The sequence below is a fragment of the Gambusia affinis genome, linkage group LG08 (genome assembly GCF_019740435.1).
Source record: "Gambusia affinis linkage group LG08, SWU_Gaff_1.0, whole genome shotgun sequence".
NCBI lineage: Eukaryota > Metazoa > Chordata > Actinopteri > Cyprinodontiformes > Poeciliidae > Gambusia > Gambusia affinis.
The window spans coordinates 10957798-10974403 of NC_057875.1; the positions used below are offsets into that span (position 1 = coordinate 10957798).

General features: G+C 36.7%; 1 protein-coding gene across 15 annotated transcripts in view; it reads left to right on the top strand.

Annotated features, from left to right (window-relative positions):
- The first annotated feature begins 2029 nt into the window (after window positions 1-2029).
- The window catches only part of c2cd5 (C2 calcium dependent domain containing 5), a 30713-nt gene continuing 16136 nt past the window's right edge, over window positions 2030-16606 (top strand). For 5 of the 15 annotated variants that reach the window (XM_044124641.1, XM_044124644.1, XM_044124646.1 and 2 more), the window contains exons 1-10: window positions 2031-2343; window positions 2798-2900; window positions 4301-4387; window positions 4519-4690; window positions 4777-4872; window positions 5048-5203; window positions 5285-5516; window positions 8540-8700; window positions 11837-11925; window positions 14483-14591. In XM_044124641.1, coding sequence (XP_043980576.1) covers window positions 2811-2900; window positions 4301-4387; window positions 4519-4690; window positions 4777-4872; window positions 5048-5203; window positions 5285-5516; window positions 8540-8700; window positions 11837-11925; window positions 14483-14591 — 1192 coding nt within the window. In that variant the 5' untranslated portion in view covers window positions 2031-2343; window positions 2798-2810. Of the gene's footprint in view, window positions 2344-2797; window positions 2901-4300; window positions 4388-4518; window positions 4691-4776; window positions 4873-5047; window positions 5204-5284; window positions 5517-7792; window positions 7909-8539; window positions 8701-11165; window positions 11575-11836; window positions 11926-12229; window positions 12266-14482; window positions 14592-16606 lie in introns of those variants that run through there. The other 10 variants (XM_044124643.1, XM_044124645.1, XM_044124647.1 and 7 more) reach the window with 7 other exon arrangements.

A 16606-nucleotide genomic window follows, 5' to 3' on the forward strand; every position in this document is an offset into this window, starting at 1 on the left:
TAAACTTTGAAATTGAAAAATAAGATATTGTGGCTAAATAATATTACCGTACACTTTCATACTGGATTTAAACGTTTGTATTGGGGCATGAACTCCATTTCCCAGTTTAACGCAGTTACTTGTCTCCCAATGGTTTGTATTTGATTTGGTATGTCATGTTTCAACACAGTAAGGAGCACAGGAAATGTCCTTGATGGACCCCTGTGATCAAACTGATGGAGTGTAAAGTTGTCCTGCCAACATATACTGTGGCAGGAAGTCTAAAATCCTGTTTCCGAACAGGATTTTCAGTTAGAATTGATGGAGCTTACCTACAAGAAGAAGAGCAGCCACGTTTGCTATTTCAGACATACATAATGTAAAAAAATATTTTATGGTGGAATACATTTAGGTTTGAGGCTAACTTTTTTTTTTTTTTTTTAACAAACTAGGCATAACCATAAATTAATTCCTATTCAGGAAAGAAACCTTGATTAGAAACCAGTTAAAACATTTCTCACTTAGAGTGAGATACAAAATAAAAGGTTCTCTTGATTTCAGGGAAAATGACAGAATGTCACTGCATAATGTTTACTTTAATACTGTAGATTCCACTTTACTCCAATTTGAAAAAGTAACAGCTAATCTTTTGAAATCTTTTCATCTTTTTGCTTAACATCTTGCCAACAATCATTCCACACTAACTTCCTGTAGTGTTCAACTTCAAATGTGACATGCACTCATGTACTTAGTGCTTTTTAGAACAATGCCAGCCTTTTATGCAGCGTGCCACACCCTCTGAATAAATAACTGGGTAAACCTCCTGGAGCTGCAAGAAACAGAAGAGAGGACATGTCAGTATGAGTTAAAAACTATAGTATTTTAGAAGTAGGACTTACAAGTACATCTTAGTAAATTAAGGGCTGTTTTTCCTCACAAATTCATTAAAAATAATTCAAATTTCTATAATGTGATTTTAAAACTTTAATTGACAACATTTCTTCTGTCTTTTGTTCATCTTGCACTTTATTTTGTTACAGCACTTGCTGAGCATTTGAGCCACTTCAGACATGATTTATTTCTGTGAGATCTTTGGCAGATTTTGCAGTATGCCCAGCTACTTAGGGTATACAAGAAACTAAAAGTAAATTTGCAACATTTTTTTTTCAAGAGAATCTGAATGAGTCTTGTAATTTTATAGAAGCATAGATTATTAGTCATGTGACATCTGTTTTACCTTACAACGTTTTGGTACAATGTTCATTTTCATTTCTTTTTTTAAAATAATAAAAAGAGACATGTATTAAGCATGTATTTATAACATAGTAGTTCTCTTTAGTGATATTTCCTGTCATGTACAACCACAGTCCTCACAGCATTCATCACAAAATAATATTCAAGATGGATTACAGAATTACTCAGTTTTTGCATTTCCTAACACATAAGTGTTTCAGATCAAACATGCTTATTAACTTGAGCAAATACAATAAGCAGTTTTAAATTGATTTCATTCATTAACAGAAAAAGCCATCAAAACCAAACTTGCCCTTTGTGTAAAAAATATTTGATTGGTTTTGTTTATTGGTATTTGAGTAAAGGGTATAAGGCGCAGACTTTCATTTAATATTACTTTTATTTGTCATTTTTACTACAACAGTGTAATAAACAACATAATGTAGTTTTTTATGATATGGAAAAGGTATTGTCGACAACACATTAATCAACGAAAACAAATAAACATTTCTAAGGTAAATAAAGACTAGAGACGTCGTTCACAATTATTACACAAAAACATTTTGGCTTCATGCTGATTGTTGCGCATGCCCTCTGCAAACGTTCACGCTGCATTTCATGGACACAGTTTTTTTTTTTTTTTACTTTTTAACGATGACAAAGATGTATGAAGATAAAAACATAACTCAGAACAACGGCTATTAAGAAAGATCTGATCGCATATTTTCAGTATAAATAAAATAACTGCATGGTCATATTGTAATAATTCTCTGTTTGTACCATTGGGACATTTGTAAGAACGATTTTATTGGGGTGTACATGAAAGCAGCACACGGTACCCTTTGAAAACTCATTCATCACGATAGCTGTCATGCTAGCCGTTGTCATCGCAACTTGAATTAAAATTGTTACCGCTACTGAAATGTAACGTAATTCACACACCCATGTGAATGATTATATATGCTAGTGGATATCGCCAACACTTGCCTGCGTGGGGGACTGGGAACTAACGTGTCGTGTTATGGGAGAAACACGGAGGTCAGGCGAACGGTGGACTATCAACAACAATAATGTCCGTGTGAAACGACTCTGCTACCGCTGTAATTGTTCCTTCTCTATATTATAGTACCGGTAAGGATATTATTGTTCGCAGTGGGAGTGTGAAGGGTGTGTTGTTAAATATGTTGTTGTTCTGCAGGGGATGGTCGTGAAAACATGGCCGATCAGGTAACCAGAGCTAACGAGATTTTGACTGCCATGAAGTTAACCTAAGTGGCTTTCAGGCTAGCCTTTTTTGCTAACATAATCTAGCTAAGTTGTTGGCGCTGTCATGACTATATAGGGAAATTTGCTATTTACGTTCCGATTGTGTGTCATACTACATTCGTGGAATTGCTGAGAAAAGTAAGCTTATTTACTTATGAGGCTGTACATTGAGAACATGTTTATATGTACTACAGATATTTTGTAATGACTAATCTTCAGTTTTACCACCGTTAATTTGATGACAGCAGCCTTGGTTAATTCCCTTGTCAGTTGTAGATTTATGCTTGCATTTATTGTTCTGATTTACATACCTTTACAGATCAAATTAAACCATGCCTGGGAAATTAAAGGCCAAAATCGTGGCAGGGCGCCACTTGCCTGTAATGGACAGAGCAAGTGATCTAACGGATGCCTTTGTTGAGGTAAGAGATGATGCTTTCACTACAACAATTTTATGTTTTTCTATTCGAAAAAACACAGTAATGATGTATGTGGAAGCATATATGAACATTAGAAAATATTTGGAATCAAGTAAAATTCAAAATACTGGAGCAGATACTAGTTTGTTTTGGAAAATCTAATCAGAAAAAGTACATTCACCCCTGCTTAACCTGGGGTAAAAAGCATAATCTGGAAAGCTGCAGGTAAATTACATATATAATTCTGAAATAATTATTATCTTGAAAGGTAGTGACACATCACATACACTTTGGCTTTTTAGGTATGCTTTTCTAAAAACGTGTAACTCGATACCAAACAGCAGCACTTTTCAAAATGTTTGCTCAGTTTTGGATTTCCTGGACATCAACGGTAGTTAAGATATAACATGTCAATGCTTTAAGAGGATTTGTTCATATGCATGTTTTATGCATATTGTGTGTTTTGTATGATGTGTTTTTCTAAATATTAAGTAATTTCTTTTGTCTTGTCTGTTGCATATGTTCAATATGTTGCAGATGATATATCTTGTTTCCCTAATCACTTTATTGCGTTATTTCCCATAGATGATGAAATTAAGTTTTGCCTCTAAATTTTCATAATCCCCGTTTAAATATACTACTTTATTGGCATTCATGCATGCTTATAATAATTAACTTCCTCGTTAGTTGCTACCAAACTATGTTTTGATTAATTACCATCAGAATAACTGCATACAGCTTTATTATTGATGTTGTTTCTATTAGGTAGGAAAGTAGCTGTAAGCTAATTAGCATTTGGGCCATTAACATATCAATGGAGCAATACAAGAACTGTTCCAAAAATAGTTTGCTGCTGCTATTTATTCACTGTTTTTTTTCCTCATGAAAAAAAGGGGCTTTATATATTTTTTTTCTTCCTGTAACAGTAAGTCTAAGAATAATAGCAGCAGCAGTTATATTGTATGAAATGCTTTTTAGGTAAAATATTTTAAGTAATATGTGGCTTCATTATATCCTTATTTTAAATAAAAGAGAAATTGAATATTATAGCAAAACATATTGGAAATTATTTTAAGTAATATGCAAATTTTATTTTAATTTAAGAAAAACTTGTTTTCTTTAAAGAGTTACTTAACTGGACTTTTTTTTTTTTTTTTAAGGTTTTGTTGGCTCTAGTGGTCTTTATTTGAAAGTAGCTGGACAGGAAACAGGGTTATCAGAGAGGGGGAAGACATGTGGCAAATGTCGCCAGGCCAGGAATCGAACCCGCGACCACCACCAATACGTGGGGCCTTGGTCCCACGTATTGGGACCAAGGCCCCCTATACGCCCTGTGGTGGCGCCACCACAGCACCCACTTAACTGGACTTTTAAAAGATATCTTTCCCTTTTAATTTTTACAGGTCAAGTTTGGAAATACAACCTTCAAAACAGATGTTTTTCCTAAGTCCCTTAATCCACAGTGGAACTCTGAATGGTTCAAGTTTGAGGTAAAATAGATTTACAATTAAAGTGGACTAAATTTATCACATTCTCAACACAGCTTCTATAAATCTGAATGGTTTGTATTCATCTTGACTTTTGTTTCCTTCCTTCTCCTTTTCCTTCTGTTACTGTGCAGGTTGATGATGAGGACTTGCAGGATGAACCGTTGCAGATCACAGTGTTGGACCATGATACATACAGCGCTAACGATGCCATAGGGAAAGTTTACATTGACATTGATCCTTTGCTATGCACTGAGGCTGCCTCTGTCATCTCTGGCTGGTTCCCCATCTATGACACCATACATGGTATGACTCTAAACGTGTATGAGAAACTTATAAATCCAGAGTTTGAGCAACTTCTTTGTTACAATGTTTGTTTTATTTTCCATTAGGAATCAGAGGAGAAATCAATGTCCTTGTAAAAGTGGAGCTTTTCAACGACTTGAACCGTTTCAGGCAGTCATCTTGTGGCGTCAAGTTTTTCTGCAGTATGTTTTTTACTTCACAAGACATCTAAGGATGTAATTTATTTATGCAGTGAGACTGCAAGTTTTAAGCACTGCCAGTCTTAGAAATCTGCTAAAACATGAATTGCAGCTGAAGAAAAGCTTTGAGTCGAAACATTTTCTCTCAGCGTTCATTTTGTCCAAATTCCACCTCCAGCCACATCTATTCCACGGGGCTACCGAGCAGCCATGGTGCACGGGTTTGTAGAAGAACTGGTGGTGAATGAGGACCCAGAGTACCAGTGGATAGACCGCATTAGAACCCCTCGAGCTTCCAATGAAGCGCGTCAGAGACTCATCTCTCTCATGTCTGGTATGAAGCTAATCCTCTTTGATTGGGAATAGGAAGAATTTGGATTTGTTAACATCACTATGTGTTTTCCCCCTTTTTCAGGAGAGCTGCAGAGGAAAATAGGGCTTAAAGTTCTGGAGATGGGTGGGAATGCAGTGGTGGGCTACCTGCAGTGTTTTGACTTGGAGGGGGAGTCTGGCCTGGTGGTCCGGGCCATAGGCACCGCCTGCACTCTGGAAAAACACAGCTCCGGAAGCCTCGTGAACACACACACGCATCCTAACACAGCACCTGCTTCTAACGCCTGCAATTCCCCGTCTAAAGATGGAAAGGAGTGAGTATAAACCCAGAACACGGGCATGGACCTTACCTCTGTTCATGTGCAGATCGTTCTGCCAATCAAGTTTGTGAGAATGACGACGGGCTGTGTGTGCATGAGAGGGAGACCATGTGGACAGAATGTACTGAATGCTTTTTTTCTTTCTTTTTTTTAATTGTCCTTTTTACAGCCCTGTGTGTGTCTCAGTATTAAGGACTCCCCTTTATATTTTATGTGTGTTGTGTCTTTTATATGACATTCTGGAAATAATGGTGCAGAACATAACCTGAGACACACACATGCACATTACACATAAAGCCATCCCCAGCCCCTGTCCCTCTCACCTCGTCCTCTCCTTTAATCTGCTTTTGCTTGGCATTCTGCTCTGCTTCTGCATATTTCAGTGCTCATTACAGTGATACATATTTAGCGCATGTGTTTGGCTCTGCTTTTAACACTGTTCTGTCTTCATCTGTTTCTGATTGTCTTATTGTCTTGGCTAGTAGTTTTTCATTTAGCTTCCACTGGCTCAGCTACACCTGAGTGCATGCGTGCTTCTGATTTGCATTGATACTGTAGATTTGTGAATGTAATGATGAGGTACAAGAATATCTTCTGGTAATGGTTATACCGATAATATGCAGATTTAACAGTTTTTGGTGAGGGTAGAAGTCTGAGTAATTGAAAAAAACTCAGAGAAAAGTCTGGTTGTTGTAACAAATAAATAGTCCTGTCCTGTGCATTTTTGTTTATTATGGTTTTTATTTTTAAGGAATGGAAATTAAAAGCAGGCAAACTTGCAAAAAACGTAAAACCAATTTTTTTCTTTAGCTGCATTGTCAGTGAATCACACTTAATAATAGTAATAAAGGGTATGTTGTTGAAACATTCTGTAAAAAGATTTTTGTACAACGACAAAATAATTTAAATCTAAAGTAAAAAAAGGAATATTTCTGCGACTTTGTTAGAACACCGGTCGTGTTCATAGAAGTGTTGATTACATCAGTATTTCACCATTTACTAAAATGGATGCATTAACAATAGATTAACTAGACCGTTTTAAAGCCTTTATTAACAAATATTAAAGATTTCATCTTTGTTTCAGTTCATCTAGTGAGAAATGTTGATATATTTGTTTTAATGTATGATTTTCTTCTAATCTGCTTTTCAGAATTTTATTATTTGGGAGAAAAATGTTGCAAAAGTTTTGGCCAACTTTCCATTAGCTTAAATTAGAGGTGCCCCTGTCAGCCTGATTGAGATGGTAATGGACAATTTTCCTGTGATCAGCTTTGATTGGTGAACTAAAAAAAAATCAACTTTACAAATCATCAAAATCAAAAACTTTAACAATTTTCTGTCTTTAAAAAATGCGTAATTTGTGAAAGGAAACTTAAGGTCGCTTGTACTTAAAATATTTTCAACATAATTGATCAACCTTGATTTAAAGAAAACAATATATTACTAGAAAAATTACAAATTTCTCAATTTTCTTTGCGTAATCACTGGAAAATACACGAAAGACAAATAAAAAGAAAATATTGGAAGGACATCTCATCTTGTGGTATGGAATGGATCAAAATGTCACTTTAAGGTATTGCTGTCCACCTGGTAGTTGGAAGAACATAAATCAGAAAATGAGTCAGAAACATTTGAACAATAATTTATTCACTTGATTTCAATAAACAGGCAGAAGTTATGCATTCTTTTTTACAGAAAATATTAAATGTAACACATTTTCTTAGGAAAACTTTTTTTGAAAACCGCCAACTTGTTCTACATGGAGTTTTTACTCCATCCATTTCTGTGTTGTCTCTAAGCAGTCACATACTGCATTCCACACATTCTGTTTTCAAAAATAATAAAGAAACTGATTTTCAGGATGAAATTTGCTGTTTACCCAACTTAAGACTAGTATTGGTATAGAGATATTTTAAAATAATGCTTTTAATAAGAAGAGTTTGTTTTGGTCATTTTCTGTTATATGCATCCCTGTTCTGTATGACTGAGTAGCAAAGATGAGTTCTGTGCATGAGTTACTTGTTGCTTTTACATGATTAAGTTAGAAAACAGTGTCTGTGTCAGTGGGGTAAGCTACGTTCTTCCTTGCTTTTCATTACCTTTTGACCTTCTTTTTTAGTGTTGTGCTGGTTCTTGTGTGTGCTTCTTTTATCCCTCTCTCTGCCCACATTTGGATTGGGACATTTCTCACCTATGTCCAAATCGGTCTTGCGTCCTTCTTTCTCTTTTTCTCTTTCTCTTTCTCTCTGTCTGTGTGCTGATCGGCCCAGGTCTCCTCTTGCCCATGGATGTCGCTCCACCCACAACAGTCCAGTGCATTCAGCCTGCAGCTCCCAGAGACTGTCCCAGAACTTCTCTGTCTCTGTTCCCACACTCATCTTCACTGGTACGCAGAGGCAGCGAAGGAAAGCCCTGTGTGAGTTCCTGTGAACTCACAGGAACAAAACAAAATTTAAAATAAAAGTGTTTTTAACTGATTGTTAAAAAAAAAAAAGGGAATTTTATATTTTGAATGAGAGCACTTTACAGGACAGATCAGTCCCAACAAAAGACAAAATAGGGCCTTTATTTGATAAATGACAATAGAATAATTTTTTTGTTTTTCAATTGTTCATCATGAACAGCAGCATCTTATCGGTTATCAGAGGAAGCGCCTGCTGTGTCTCTACATTCCCCTGACCTTTGTTCCACTCTAATGGGACACATGCTTCGGCTTGTCATCCTGTTTTCTTTTTCTTTTTAAATCTTTTTTGTGTTTTGCCACCTTGCTTTTATTGTTGTGTGTTTGCTCGCCTTTCTTTGTGAGTTCCCCTTTGCGTTCTCTGCTTGCTTTTTAGTTTCCCCGGCCATCCATAGCACATCGAGAACACACCTCACCCAAAGGAAACATGTCACACATTTAAAAGAGTCCCCTTCCCTACTTAGGACCAACATTGCGCATATGATCACACACAGAGGAACGCTCTGAGGGTGAGGCGGTGACTGACGAGTGTGCGTGTGTCATGTTCTCCTGGCAGGCCGGTATTTGGTGAGGATCTGCCCTCGTCCTCCGGCCCACCTACCCCTTTCCGAAACCTCCCCACCTCCTCTTCCTCTCCTCCCCCCTTCTCTCCCTGCAAGCCATGCAGCCGTCAGTCCTCTTCATCAGACACAGACCTCAGTTTGACGCCCAAGACGGGTAAGAACACTCTGCCCATACCCCTCCTTCATTCTCATCATTCTGTACTCCTAACACCAACGTCTGGTGCTGCTATGGTGATGGTTTTTGTTTATTTTGTTTATTCATATTTAATTTCATGTTTGTTTACACTTGATTATTTGTTCTTTACACTTTTTTTTTTTTTTTGTGAATTTTGTTGTGAATGTTTGTCTAGCCATACCCTGCTTCCCATTTGTCCTCAGTGGCCTGGTGTATCTTTCAGTCTTGCTGTAGGAAAAGTGTATCTGCAGTGTGAAGTTACACCAGATCTCTGTTCTAGCTTTTCCTCTTATTTTGTGGTGTTAGAAGCACTGTGTCTCAAGAGAGGGCTGTTTATGATTTGAGGTAACTTTCTCACCGGCGGCCATTAAACTTGTGCCTGATTCCACTTCCAAGGTATAGCAAGGTCAGAATTAACAAAAGCACTTGAATTTGGTATTTTACCTTAAACTTCCTTTATGAAGCACCGGAGATGGTGCAATGTTTTCATATTTCCACATAGTGAACCTTATTCAGGTTTAGTCTTCATGTCCGTCCTTACTAATCAAGATGCAAGTAGAAAAGCCCTGTTGGTAAAATCCGATCAGAAAATCTGACCAGAGTTTCCCATTTTTCAAGACAATGAAAGTCCTGCAAAATAAATCACAATGTAATAGTACACAACATTGATATGGGAAAGATCTGCTAGAACAGCAGATACCACTAGCTAATTATTTAAGTAACTGACTTTCAGGTTCTCAATGCTAGTAACTGTTCAGTGCAGTTTAAAAAATGTTTTCAAAGGTCAAGTGTTGGTCAGGTGGTAAAGTCAACAAACCCAAGCAGTAAGAGATTAGCACTGTTAAGTATTTGATTTATTGCAAGTTATTTGACATCTGCGAACATTATCATGTTTTTTAACCCATCAAACAGAATTGCAGTAACTTGCCTGCATTCATAGTATTATCCACTGGGGTACATAAAAAGTTTATAATGCAATGATTCAGTCAGGCTCCAAAATTAACTGTTATAAACTACATAGAAAATAACTCACCCATAAAGCCTCCCATTATCCACTGCTCAATAAAATCCTGACTTGTGAGAGATTGTATTTTATTTGTTTAGGAACAATCCAACAAGGAATTTACAGAAAAAAAAATCTCTTGATTATTCAAGATAACTATGTAGTTGATGTAGACTAGAGTTGCTGTTTACAAATCTACTATTTTTCTTTTATTGGCAGTTGAAAATTGTCCAAGTAACAATACTGCTTGAGAGGCATATCTTAGTGGTGAGCAATCCCAGGATGCATTGCATTCAACTATTATACGAATGCAGAAATGCTGGTTGGTCTCCATCTATCCTCAAAGCATCTTGAGTGCCTGGATTTAGTACAGTTCAGACACAATCAATTTGCTTAGGACAGGACAAAAAAATATATGCAACTTTTTGACTACGGAAATATTTTTTAGTTGCAAAAATCACAGGCAGGCATGGCTTAGCTACCATTAGAAAGTCAACTATTATTACCTCTAAGGTAATTAAGAACTTGGATGTCTGATGGAAAAATAAACAGCCCAGCTCAAGCTCATCGAAGCTCAAAAACACTGAATACCAGACTGAGCAATAAAAAGTTTACCTTGGAATGCCTGTGAAAAGCTAGTGATAATTCTGTATTTCTACTGTGTGCACCAGTTTCAAAATCATATTTTTACATCCTCCTTTCTTTCTGATGTTTAGCAATATGTTTTATTTTTTCTTAATATTCAAGGCCTGGTTAACATTTAAACTTAAATTTTTTATATATATTTCTTCTAAAACCATAAACTAGGAAAAGTTAGTACATGTTCCTTTTATCTGTCAAAATATTATTATTATTATTATTATTATTATTATTGTTATAAGAGTTCTAATGTCGCAATATAAGATATAAATTTGCTGTATTATAAATAATATGTTTGATTTATTTTTCAAATAAGAATAAAACAATATTTTTAAACTCCGGTGAGCCCATAAGACCGTGGTACTTTTGCTGAAGGTAATAATATTATCAGATGTTATACTAGCTCGGATGCTATTTCAGTTAATTACATGATTAATTGATTCACAGCATTTAGTCTGATGAACCCTCTCATCACAGCTGCCTCCAGAGCCTTCAGGAGTGGACCACTAGTCCTTCAGTGTTCATTCCTCCTCTTTTTATTATTTCCCTAATTCTTTCCTCTTCCTTCTCCTCTGTTACGTCTTCATCTTTCTTGCTCATTTTCCTCTTTGTCTTCAGTTAGTATTCACTTTGACCCAGATATATTTGGACATCTAATTATTAATGATATTGGTCTTGAATAATTCAGACATACAAAAGACAAAACAACCATGGGAAAGGACATGTTTTTAAATATGACATAAATTGAGATTTTCTTTAGGTTTTTATGGTTCGAGTCTAGTGTCCCACTTTAGGACCTACGGCATCCTGACTTTTCATGTTTCATCTCTCTCTTTTTCTGTCTCTCTCTCTCCATATTTTCACTTTTTTCTGCCAAGGTCTGTTGTCATGCCTCCACCTTCTATTGTTCCTCTTTCTGTTCTTTCTCACTGGATCTGTTTTTCTCTGTGCACCCCTCCATCTTTTTTTTTTTTTCTGCTGGATAGACGAGTCCCAGTCAGGGAGACGCAGGCCAGGGATCTTCCTCTGCCCCAGCTCCCCCGTCCTCTCTGCAGACTCATTGTCCCTTCCTGGTTCGGGTTCTGTGGGCCGTGGTCACAGCTCTAGCTGCAGAGCGACCACCTCGCCCATCCCCTCCTTCACCCACTCAGACTCTGCCTTGCTGAGAAAGAGTGTGTCCTTCACTGAGGACCTGCTGCTGGCAGCCTCCGGTATAGTAGGACTGCTGTGTGTCCTTAAGTTACTAATAGAAAGGGGTCGGCAATGGCTACAGGTCCAATCAGGTTTCTGTCCGATCAGAAACGACACCCCCTGCATGCCCAGAACATTCTGTAAAGCAGTAAAAGAAAAACACTTTTGTTATAAAATCAGTATTGCTCCTATGCAATAATCACCCTGCAGCTTGGTTTACTTTCTGGTGGGTTCAGACGTGTGTTGTGTGAAAACTGAATCCAGTTTGCTTTCTATAACCAGGGATGGGCAGCGGTGGCAGCGCAGGGAAGGAGGCTGGACCGTTGAAGACACTGCTGAGGCAGCAGACGCAGACTGCTCTTGAACAGAGGGTACAGTGATACCAAACACTCGTGATCTTTCTCTCTCACATGTATTTACACTCCTGACTTTTTCCACATGTTAGACGCCTGAGACTTCCCTATATCCTGCAGCAAGCTAAGCATGACAGTTGATGCTTTAACATTCAATTTGTGTTGCAAATCTGCTTCAGATGTCTGAGTGCTGGGTCACACGATACATTTCATTCTCTGTGAGAGATTTCTCATTTGAACTGGTAACGTATATAAGTGGTGTGCCCTGTTTAAGACCAAATAATGTTCCCTTTTCTGTCCTCTTGATTATTGTGCATCTCAGGGAGCATCCTCCTCTGGGTTATTGTTAAACGCCAGGGTATGTCCCATCAGTGTGACGCTCGCTCACTCACTCCCTACCTACCATTTTTTTTTTCCTTAAACACCCTGACTAAGCTGATGGCCCCCACCAAGCAGTCTCAGTCAACTCCTAACCTGACCCTCCTCTGCTGTTTGTGGATCTTCCCAGGGTGGTGGTGGGTTGAGCAAGATCTGAGTTTGTCATATTTGCTCGTTTTGCTCCCACCACACCCAAATAGTCACAAGCATGTTGGGCAGAGGGCCAGAAGCCTAAGAGTTGCCTTTTCTTTAAGTCTGATGGGGTGAGTCGTGTGTGTGTGTGGGTGTGGGTGTGGGTGTGGGTGTGGAGGTATGTGTGTATCACTTTTACAATCTTCATTTTTAAACACATCCAATCTTTTCCAATTTTTTAAATTACCTGAGTGAATATTTTTATATTTTTTTAGAGTGACATCATGAACCCTATAGAGATGCACCGATCAGAATCCTGTGCCCGGTTTAACCTGCCAACATCATTCCCAGTTCTTCCTGAAGATAAGAAAACGATACAAGAACAGCTTTCAAAATATATTTTTTGCCTTTCTGGTATGATTGGCTATTAATACTTACATTTGGTGCAGAGGCAATGTCATGCCGTGTGTGAGAGAGAACCTGAACTGTTAATAGTTTTCTTAATATTTAAAAACAAAGAAAACTGTATAACCGGATTGGCATTTCAAACTGGATGTAGCATTTTTAATGACTGACATTTCTAGACAGGCTATAGTCATGACAAAAATTGGTTTTAAGAAATTATGTTAATATGAATAATTAATTAAAATTTTAACGGCAAGAACATTTAAGTAAAAAACATACATTAAGAAAATAACTGTAAATTAATCCATTGTATAAAAGATTAGTTACTAAGTGGGATACATGTAAAACATTTTTCAAAGGGCTCTAGTCGGACTCTCAAAGGAACAGTAATAAATCTCTAAAAACCCTCACATGACATCAAGAGGCCTAAAGCAGCCTTTTCCTATCGCTAATCCACAGGGGAAGTCTTTATAAATGACTCCACATGTTTATATTTCATGGGAGATGTGCATGAATGAAACCTTTGCTCTTTAAGAAAAACATGAAGGACAGACTAAAGTTGCCTAAATGAATGTAGACAAAGATCAGGAATTATGACAGAAAGATTTTTGGACAGATGTGTGTCAGTTTAAATTACTTGGACACAAAATAGAGAACATGTTTGGCCAAAGCAGAAAAAAAAAAACTAAACAAAAAGCTTATAGAAACTGTGCAGCAGATTGCTGGAAGTGTCAAAGATCGGAGATGCTTGCTGCAGCATGATCTTGTCAACTCCCCAATGTTAAAACTCTCCATGAAATTTATTGAGTATCAGAGAACATGTAAGAGTATGGAGAAAAATAAATAAATGATCCAAAATATGAAACAAAATCCACCAAGGACTGGCTGAGACATAAGAAAATAAAAAAAATTCTTAAACTGTCTTGGTGCATCTCTAATATTCACCTCATAATTAACTTGTTGCTCTGAGTGAGAGAAAACATCAGACAGTTTTGTTGCTATTTTGAGATTTTTTTGGGCACAAAAGAAATGAATTGTTTTCCTGCCTGATACCTGCCAAAACCTTTCATCTCATACCGATCCTGCATGATTAGAAATCACATCTTTCCCCATTTCAATATGAAGGAATGCCAATGGGAAGTAAAGTTTTCCAGCTTCCTTTGTGTATTAGTGCATGAATTTGCAGCATAATTGGTGGCAGATTACCATGGTAATGGTCAAAATCGAGCATGCCATCAGTTGTTCTGAACCTTAACAAAATATAACACTGTGTCAAATCCGAAGTTTTGAAATGTCTTGACTTTAACTGTTTCTCAGTCCTTTTCAAATTTGCTTATTTGTCTTTGTGGCTGTGAGCTGATTTTGAGCAGGTGTTGAATTCTCTGGGTTAAACATTTGCATGTTGCTTTTGCATGTCCACACCTAAACCAGCTCTGTTTTTACCAAAGTCTACATACAACACTCAAAGATTGGTTTTAAAAATAATCATTTAGCTGCAAAGAACATGGGGTTTAATTGTTTCTCAGGTTTATAAAGTTACCTTATCATTTGAAACAATGAATCTTTATAATAAACCTAAAATTAATTAGATGTTAGTAAAGCAGTTTTTTTTTTCTCTTTCCAAAATTGACAGATCTGCTTCTATTTTCTTAATCAACAGGAGTTCCCCTTCTTCACCTTGACTTCCTTCCCGCCGAGTTTTCTGGTTCACGTCGGCGGCGTGGTCAGTGCCCGTTCTGTTAAATTGCTGGATCGCATACACAACCCCGGTGAGTTCACGGCAATGGACTAGAATCCGAATGTGGTTTGTCTGTTGTAGCAGGATGTGAGTGCACTCCTCCATTGACCGAGTGTGTCATGTTTAGTGTCTGGTTTTGTTTTACCTGGCTGATACTCAGTGCCCATGATCCTGCTATGTTTTTCGGTTTTCCTGTGTATGGTCTTTGTGCCAGAAAAGAAAAAATGCGTTGAAGGAACTATTTGAGTTCTGAAACAGGTGAAAGTTGCTCCTCGGGGTATGAATGCTATGAGTATGAGCATTTTGATGAAAACACTTAGAAGGGTAAAACATTGTCACTTGTCACACAGTTTACGTATGTGGACAACTTTCACCTCATTTTTTTGTGTTTGTGTGTGTCCATATGCTCTAGTGGCTACTTTAGCTGGGTTGACATACAATAGTGGTGCATGGCTCCAGATATTGTATTGTGTAATGGTGTTGGCTGCAAGTTGCAATAGAGTGAAGTGATGTTGCTCTAAAATGCTGTCCCACCTTGAGTGTTTCCATAGGTTTATCATTTGTACTTAATTTGGTTTATTTGGCACTAAAGAAAATTAGAGCTTCCCGTTTATATGTAGTGGTTCATTTTGCAAAACATAAAAAAAAAAAACATTCTGGTCTTTAGCAGGTTTGAGGTGTGATTAATAACACTTTTGATTACCTTCAACATGTTGTATAGAATAGAATAGAATAGAATAGAATAGAATAGAATAGAAGTACTTTATTCATCCCAGCAGGGAAATTACTATTTTACAGATAATGATGTTACATTGTTCTTTTTTGATTTTATAATATTAACCCATAAAGCACAGGACATTTATAGAGAATGCTAAATGTTTTGGAACCATAACTTTTGATATTTCTTTACGGTTTTAAATTGCTTAAGTTTGGGTTTCAATTATGTCTCTGACATTTGCTTTTGCACAGTATTTTAATCATGATAAGGTCTTAAATTTGTCTAAGTCAAATGAAACAAGAATTTATTACTTTGTATGCCCACATTTTGTAATTCAATTTGTGCAGAAGGGTTTATGGTTTACTCAATGATTAAAATGGACTCTGGTCTTTCAGCTGCAGAACAAGTCCACCGCATTTAGCGAAATGTGTTGCGGATTATTTATCTTTCTGAAGAGTAAGGAACTCTTTAAATATTCTGGAAAGAGCTTACTTACAGTATAGACCAAAAGTTTGGACACACTTTCTAATTGAATTCAATGAGAAGGTGTGTCTATTCCTTTAGTCTGTACTGTATGAGTAGGAAATGTTAAATCAAGTTGTTTTATTTTGTGGTAACACACACTTGGATACCGTTAGAGCAACAAACAGCAGAATATTTTAACTTTTTTAAAGATGTCTGTTCTTAATATTAAATATTATTTTGGTGAACAGCTCCAGGCTACAACTTAAACTCATGCTTCATAAAAACTAAGGATATGCTTCTGCTTTGTGACTTTATTTTTGATTAAATAATGACACAGTGCACTTAATGTGGTCGTATTCAGCTGTGTTTGTATTTATATGATTAAAGATTTGATGTTTTTTCTCTAACACACGTTATAAAAATAAAATCAAAAATAGCCTTGACTTTGAATACAACCACAAACCTAAACGAGCATTGGATCTATAGCTGATATTTTTGATGATTTCCCGGTTTGTCTTTGATTCCTGAATGATTCTACAAAGTAAAAAGCTCATAAATGTGGAAGGGGTTCAGATAGGTTGGGCATTTTTAAAAAGTTTTTAAGATGTCCACAGGAGACCTGAACAAAATACTATGTTTGAAATTTGCTATCTAATTCATTATATTTAATAAACGACTTATAATAAATGATTCTTATATATGGGTATTTTCTCGTTTCTATGTCATTAAGGAGCGGGATCAACAATGGTGTAAAATCATTCATGTGCTAAACCAGCTGTAGATTTTAAGCTCCTAATACAATTTTTCCTCGATAATCATTATTTCTCAATTTTATTTTATCTTATTAGGAACATATACATTTA